The sequence below is a fragment of the Rhamphochromis longiceps genome, linkage group LG22, assembly GCF_057381845.1.
Source record: "Rhamphochromis longiceps isolate RC_006_pf linkage group LG22, R_longiceps_female_GT1.1, whole genome shotgun sequence".
NCBI classification, from domain to species: domain Eukaryota; kingdom Metazoa; phylum Chordata; class Actinopteri; order Cichliformes; family Cichlidae; genus Rhamphochromis; species Rhamphochromis longiceps.
The window spans coordinates 19,925,239-19,933,815 of NC_140577.1; the positions used below are offsets into that span (position 1 = coordinate 19,925,239).

Genomic DNA, 8,577 nt, shown 5'->3' on the forward strand with positions numbered 1-8,577 from the left:
ATATGGTATATATTTTTCACAGTGTAAACAAATCATATACTTCCAGTAGTTTATAATCCATAAAGGAGCTGTCACATATATGTATGTACTACACATTAGAAGTTTGTGTCTATCTATAATGCCATGACATCAAAAAGTAAATATAAATATTAAAAGATAGTTGTTTTTTCTTCTGGAAGCTGTTGTTTATGCTGTTTTCAAATCCTTGAGAAGAATCTGTCGCCATCTGCAGCTCAGTTAGTGTACTGCATTTTTACCTGAGTCAGTTTCTTCCAGTTTCCAAGCAACCATTTCCAGACAGTCTTTTATTTCTTTCCAAGGCTGTAATACAGTGTGTTTGTAGTAACTGTGTGTGTATGTTGTGTTGAATCCACTGATGTGTGTGCGTTTGTCTTTTAGGCAACGAGGTAATTGGGGTCGACAGTGCGGAGGTGAGGGCGAGCGTTCACTACCTGCACATTATCGACAATCAGCAGACGCTCTTTGAACTTTCACACAAACTGGAGCCCCGCGCTTAAACAGAGACGCATGCACACACACACACACACACACACACACACACACACACACACACACACACACACACACACACACACACACACACACACACTCACAGAGACACAATGGTGGAAATGCTGCTGTGTGACGTAGAGGACGCTCTGTACACGACAATGTCACATGCCGACAACAAATTATGCTACCAGCTGTGGTGCCAAATGGACAACAAGGTGTGCTCTGGTAAAAGCCAAACACATGCCAAGAAAGGATTCATAAACTGCGCACGACCTGTGAACTTTCTACAAGAACCGAATCTGCGCAGCGAAGTGGAGATTTGCCAAACGCAGACACAGAGCAGAGGAGGCTGTAATTAGTTTGTACAGTATCTATTGGACTGAGTATGTCATCGTTTTGTTCTTGTGATCGATCTTTTGTTATTTATTAGCCTGTTCAGCAGGTGGAATTTTTAAACTTTATTTTTTTTGCCGTCACGTCGTCGTGCCCCCTGAGGGGTCAGTAAGGAGTCGATAGCCTCCTCGTTACATTTCAGTTCAGCTACAAACACAAAAGCACCTGTAGAGGAGTGAAGGACCTGTGGCCACAATCGCTACTGTGGGTGCTCTAATCTGATTTTATCTACATGGAACATCTTTGACTTGTGATACATTAACTCCGCACATGCTGTAGTTATTTAGTTGATGGGGTGCAGCTTTTTTCTTGTTACTGTGATGAGGCAGCACACTTTCCACAGCGATACTCACTCAGACTTTCTCTGTGATCTATAGAGTCTGTGAGTCAAGGTGCACCGTTAACAGTGAAGGAAACACTGGACAAGCTGAAGTTTTTTTTTGTCCAACTCCTGTTTGACTTTTAAGGCCGACGCCCTTCGCGCACTCTTCTCTATGGTGTTTTTGTGTGAACAGTTACTGATAACACTGCATTGTGTATATGGACCTACACATTTTTCAGTGCCAAAACTCACGTGGAGTCTTGCAGCACAGATTGTTCTATGAGGCTCTTGGTTTGTTTGGGAATCCGTGTCTTTTTGTCACAGAGTTTTATTTCCTGGAATAAGGAAAATCTGACGTCTTAGTTCTCACTGAGATGCTGTTTGACTTCATCGTGACTGAGTTCAGGTTGTGTGTGTGAGATTGTATCGGGCTTCTGTTGAAACAAGGCCCCAGCACAGAGCTGTGTTCTTTTTTTTATGTTTGTTGTTGTGTTTTATTGTGTTAGACAGATAAAGTATTCCAACTCAAGACATAAATAATAGCTTTGTGCCACAGAATTGTGGTTTAATTCTGTACCCCTTGAAGCGCTTTTTCTAACCTGAGTGGTTTCTGTCGTATTTCATGTCCACTTATAGAACAAAATGACTGAGTGTGCCTCAGAAGTTAGTGAGGGCGGTCTCTGCCTACCTTTAGAAAAACCCAGAAACTAGTCTAATGGTCATAAAACCACATCTTTCTTGATATATGCTGAGGTGTCAGAGGTCATCATTAAGGGTTCAATAAGAGTTAAGAGGAGATTTCGATTAATTCCTACTGACTGAAAATATCACTTCATGCAGAAGTGGTCTCATGTAAACTCTTTGAAAGATAACAAAGGGAGAGACTGAATAATGGAAGCACAATTACAGAGAATTCCTGTATAATAACACGTGCATGGATGGGATATTTAATTTTGGTTCTTCTATAGATTGTTGAACCTTTTAATTGTGGTTCTCCTAAAGAAATCTACTTTTAATCCAATTAGTTCCCAAGTTATGTTGTTGTCTTGTTGATAAAGCCATAAGACGTGAAAAACCCTTATTTAATATTTCCATTAGTAGAATCTGCCGTCTTGTTACACAAACTATCACTCTGCGAAAGAAATTGACTACTGGATGAATCACAGAGGAGTAATGACAGATGATGAGAAATAGAGATTAAGGGAAAAACATACTAGTATTTTCATTGTTTTGTGCCCGATATCTGTTCATGTCTTGCCTGTTTTTTCAGCAATACATTTCTGCTGAGTGGGAGGAAACATCTGTAGGCTTTCTTCCACATTGCCACATGTGTGTTGCATTGTTTTTGATTCTTCTAAGGCAAGACATTAGGATGAAGTGCAATACAGTAGAAATGTTGCCACAAGTGTCCACCATCATCATTTAAACACTTTCACAGCAAAGAGCTGTTTTTTCCACCTCTAGATCAGAACCTTCTTAAAGTTCTTGACACTGTTTTAGTGCCAAAGGCATCGTTGGTTCTTTACAAGAAAGAACTCAAGGATGTGAAGGTGAAGAGTCACGTTAAACATAGTTCTTGTGTTATAAGCTGCTTCTCACTGTGCATTAAAGATTCTTTGAAATATACACTCTAACCCTTTTGTTGTCACTGAGTGTTTTGCAGACACAGCTTTAGTCTGCATTTCATTGCTTTGTATTTATCTCAAGAGTCTTGGAGTCGTGTAAAATCCTCGAGTCCAGTCGTGCTTTAGAGAAAGAAAACTGACACGTTCAGAATTAGTTAAAAGTCGGATTGAGCATTCATCTGTATACATCTGATGTTTGCCATCATTTGCTGCACGTTGCTGCACTAAACAAATTTAACCTTCTTATTACTTTAATTTGTTTGGCTTTATTTTTTCTCTTCAAATTTTTAAAGATTCCTTTTTTGGTTGTGGGGAAAGCAAGCTGGTGATTCTTTGCCTGGCTAGAGGTGATAAATGAGAGCCATGATCTGTTTGAATTCAGTGTCACATGAAGGCCTCGTGGTAGTCATTTTTACTATTAACCTGTAAACAAAGCGCACATGCACACACACCTCTGCTCGTTGTGTTGAGAGAGCAGAAGTTATTTATTGTAATATATTGTTTATTTATGTATTTCATAAGTGGAAAAAAATGTCTCTGTTTTTTGTGCCATGTCAGGAACTTTAACAGTGCAGAAGAAGATGTTTGTGGTTTGAAACTGCAAAAGAGGGAAAGTAAAAGGACTTGCTGTCACGTTCTGTGGCCACATGAGGGCAGCAGAGGACCAGATCAGAGATCAGATTTCTTTTGTTGTTGTTGCTTTTTTTTGTTAGCAGTAAAAACTGTAATAGGGAGGAGACCAACAGAGACTCTATGTAGTGTTACTCGGCCACTGTTATGAGTGTCTAAAGTTACTTTTTTTTTTAGAACAGTGTTGTTTAAAACCTGTTTGCATGACGAAAAAAACAAAACAAAACCACAATGTTCACAATACAAGAGAGGACATGTTGAAGGCTTTGTACTATTGTAATATTGTTGATGTGTAAATATATGCCTATGTTTGGTATGTTATTTATCTGTTGTAAATGGGGAAAAAAAAAGAAAGTCAACCACAAAGCAATACGTCTCCCTTTGTCTCCCCTCGACCTTCAGACGGCTGAAGTCACGTCTTTTCTAAAGCTGCGTTTTACTATGTGAAGATTTTACTGAAAAGGAATAAATTATAGGTTTTATGTGACATATCTCCAGGTGTTTGTCTTTTTGTTGGCCGATGTTCGGATACTATGTAGATGTTGACGAGTGAATGTGGTGGCTGATGCGACGACAGTCGTATTAGACTCGGTTCAGTGTAATCTCTGAAGTATGTTTGATTATGTCAAAATCTGACTGACAGTGGAGAAGGGAAGGTCTTTTCTGTCTTATATTCAAATCCTGTGCAGTTACGCCCAAATGAAGTTTAGTTTTTTATTTGGAGAAAGTGCTTTTGGCCAGTGATATTTGACTAACTTTGCACTCACCCTCTCTGGGGTCCATAAAAGAAAGCATCCAGTCACATTTCTCTATAGGATTCTTGGTGACATCCACCTTTTAAATTCCAGCAACACACTTTATCAAAAGTGACGGATTAAAGCCCTAACACGATGACCTTGTCTTCTTGCTGGTTCTGGGTGCTCTATCGACTTCAGATGAACAAGAAGTACATTTATTGTGTGGTAACTGTCCCCAACCCCTGGTACAGCTACAGCTGCTACATGCACAATGCTGTAACTATGACCTGGGCTGATGCAGAGCTGCACTGTGTGTCAGAGGGAACCAACCTTGTGTCCATCCAGTCAGAAGGAACATAATTTTATCCAAACCTTGTGTAAGACCTTAAGTGGTGAAAATGTCTTCACTTGGATCGGACTTGGTGACATTCACAAAGAAGGCAGATGGATGTGGTCTGATGGATCTCAAGTCAGCTTTGAATTATGGGGTCAAGGAAAGGAGACCTGTGCACACATAAACTTTGGCCCAGATGTTATATGGAATGACCTTGAGTGTCCAAAAAACCCCTTTCTTTTGTATGTGCAACTCGCACTACTGGTCGTTAGGAATTTAAAAGAAAAGACATGTCTGATACAACTTACTAATTATGACTGTATAAACTGGTTAAAACACTTTAAGACTGCACAGTAAAGATTCATGTTGTTATGATGTCATGATCAGATGTTTACTTTTGTTTATTTGTTTATTTTTGTTTACACGTGTGGCTCCTTCCATTAGATCATGTGCAGGTGTGTGCAGCTCTCCTCTCTGCTCCAGCTGAAAGCCACCTCGGCCCACTCGCTGCCTCCTCTCACTGTTCTTATTGTTAGGAATAAATATCAGATGCACAATTTGCATTACATTTATTTACATTTATATTGTGATTTACATTGCATGTTAAATATTGTTCAATATTGTGAGTCCTCCTGAACCCATTAAGACATTTCATATTAAACATCCTGACATTCTGATGTTATCTAACTCCTGGGCTTATGTTTTGTTGATTTTATATCCTTGTGATTTGTATCTTGAAAGACAACATAAATTTACTTTACTTGCATATTTGCTTAACATTGCTGTGCTGAGGAGAGACTGAGAACGGTGCCTTCATGGTGAAATGCTGTCTGCTATTTCCACAACTTAAAGCAGCATAGTTTAGTCTTTGATTCCAAGCCTCCCCACCCCCATCAAATGGTTTTGTTTTTGTCTCTGCTTTGAAACGCCAACAGCCTCCAGAATGGAGCACAAGTTATGCAGAACCTCTGTGGATTAAGTGAATGCAAACTCTAAAAGCAAGATGTCTGACGTTCAACAGACAGTACTGCTGTAGTATTTCCAAAGATGTTGTGTATTTTTCTATCCAGGTATGTATTTTACTATATTAGCAGTAGGAATGTTTCTGGCGATTAATTTCTTAGGGCGTTTTCACACCTGTTTACTCTGGTCTCAATTGGTTGATGAATTTGTAAACTTGTACTTCCCCCCTGGTTAGGTTTGTTTTCAGATACAGAACAATCCAGGTCAACTCCAAGTGGATTTGGGAGGAGTTTTTTGAGGCCATGGAAGAAGACTTTCGGACTGCCTTGAAGCGATTCTGGCAAACACTCAGGCGACCCAGGAGAGGGTAAGCAGCAACCACAGTGAATAGTACAGCTGTCATGCCATGACAGTTATCCCCGACAGAATTTGTGTCCATGCGTTTAGGCTGAATCTGCCACAATTTGTTCCCCAGTGTTCAAATCATGGAAAAACGTGGTTTGAGAACGTGGTATACTGAGTTTAAATGAATCGAGTTTACACAGACGTGATTATTCTGTTATCAGGCAACAACACTTATCACTTATCTTGGTTGGAATGGAGGCGGAGTCAACTGGATCCCCTCACCTTGTCCAGCAACAAGGAGCGAGCTCCAGACGCAGGGGAAACAGATACCTTTGCACGCCGCCTGCCTGAGTCCTGTGTTTTTGTCCTGCTCCAGACGTCGGGTCTGGTGCACAAGAAAAAAAGTCGTGAATATGCAATCATAGAATGATGCACAAGACCAGACACCAGACAGACAAAATTATTAGCCTTAATATTACACCTTTCTTACAAAACAAGAGTCAAGTTTTTACCTTTTATAACTATACTACTTAAAACTACTAAACTACTTAAAGTTTTGTTAAAGTTCCTTAATGTGGCATTTACATCCTGTGCTTTCACTTTCTGTATGTTTGATTATATAAGCGGGGTCACTTGCAGGTCACCAAATACTGTTCATTATCTGCTGTAAATATCTGGACTCTGTTGTTAGTTCAGGATAGAATAGTTTTATTATAAAAGTCATTCTTGGCAAAATGATATAAAAGTAAACACACATGTATTGTATTGTCACAAGCATTTACTCACCCATCCAAATCATTGAATTCAGGTGTTCCAATCACTTCCATGGCCACAGGTGTATAAAATCAAGCACCTCGGCATGCAGACTGCTTCTACAAACATTTGTGGAAAAAAATATCTCACTCTCAGAAGCTCAGTGAATTCCAGTGTGATACCGTAACAGGATGCAACCCGTGCAACAAGTCCAGTCATCAAGTTATCTTGCTGCCAAATGTTCCACAGTCAGCTATTAGTGGTATTATAAAAAAGTGGACGTGATTGGGAATGACAGCAACTCAGCCACAAAGTGGTAACAGTCCCGGTCTCCCTTCAGGGTTTCCACAGATTCCAAATAATTACCAAACGTTCATGTGAAATAAAGGCTGCTCACCACTCCATATCCACAGGTCCTCCAAGCAAAACCTGAGCACAGGGAGAAGCAGGTTAGACAATGGATTATGGCGCGAAACAAAAACTGCAAATCTCATAATTCAAAAGAGGACATATTGAAGGATTTGTAATGATGTAGTATTATTGATGCCTATACTGTCAGCAGCCAAGATCTATTGCAAACTATCAAAAGATGGATTCAGGGTTACCTGATCCAGCGCTAACTATAAACTTTATCAAAAATGAAAATTTAAGCCTAATTTTAAAAGTAGAGTGGGTGTCTGTCTCCCAAATCCAAACCGGAAGCTGGTTTCACAGAAGAGGGGCCTGCCTCCCTTTCTATTTTATACATCCTAGAAACCACAAGTAAACCAGCAGCCTGACTGCAACATGCTCTCTTGGGGTGATACTACAGTACTATGGTAATAAGCATACAACAATAAAAATGTAAAAAAAAAAAAAAAACTTCACAGTTCAATTTGCTGTGAACTTAATGAGTTTAAAAAAATAAACTGTGGCATGTGTGAAAGCTTGTGCAAATGTTTACATAAAATCTCAGAATTCTGTAAGTTCCTTAATGTGGTATTTGACAACTATTTAAGACTTGTAGCTAATAAATCTCATGGCTTTTGCCAGCTAGAATGACATCTTTTGCTTTTGCTTTCTGTGGAGTTATGTGTGCAGGTCCAAATACTATTCATCCTTATCTGATGAAATAAGATAATTTCATCAGATAAGTCGAGGTGGATATCTGTAAATACCAGGACTTTGTTCTTAGTCTATTTTTATGTTTTGTTTTTTAGTTTATGATAGACTGCTTTTATTGTATCATGAAAGTTCTAGTAACTTTAGCATGTATTTTTGATGGTCAGTGTGAGCAGCTAGGGAAATGGCCTGACTGAGATATGAAAATGTGTGTGTGTGTGTGCGTGCGTGCGTGCGTGCGTGTGTGTGTGTGTGTGTGTGTGTTGCCCTCACCGTTGTCAGTGTCTGCATTTGGGTCCTCATGTTGTAATTCTTCATAGAAACTAAAAAGCATAATGACATAATAGTGCTGACATTAAAACCAAAGTGAGAAAACAACACATTTATTAATAAATATGTCTTAATAGTTTGTTATTTTCTTATTTACTTTAAATTGTCCTGCCAAAATGAAAGAGATGATCCTTCTGTGTGGAAGGACTTTGTTCTCTTTATGTTAGATTAACTCATCTGTTTTACTTGTTTCCTTTCGTAGCTCTCACCTGTCCTGTTTAATTGTTCATGACCTTGATAAGGCTTTTTACCATGCAATAAATATATAACTACATAAAATAAAGAGTCACATTCTCCTGAATGTGCCAAGAGGAAACTGTTCAACAGTTAAACAATTATGAATTTCTTTGGAATTTGATTTTTTCAGGCTTATATTTAATGTTATTGTTTATGGTGGAGAGTTTTGGTCTATTTGACCAATGATATCACACCAGCAGTAAAAACACCCACTCAGGCAGCTATAAAAGAAACCATCCTGTACAAAGAAGCTGCAGCAGCTCCTCATCATACTGTGAGACTTAAAGCTTCAAC

General features: G+C 39.0%; 1 protein-coding gene across 1 annotated transcript in view; it reads left to right on the forward strand.

Annotated features, from left to right (window-relative positions):
- rapgef5a (Rap guanine nucleotide exchange factor (GEF) 5a) overlaps window positions 1–4,490 on the forward strand; it is a 51,564-nt gene extending 47,074 nt beyond the window's left edge. Inside the window, exon 26 of the mRNA XM_085395719.1 lies at window positions 400–4,490. Coding sequence (XP_085251845.1) covers window positions 400–518 — 119 coding nt within the window. The 3' untranslated portion in view covers window positions 519–4,490. The remainder of the gene's footprint in view (window positions 1–399) is intronic.
- The last annotated feature ends 4,087 nt before the right edge of the window (window positions 4,491–8,577 follow it).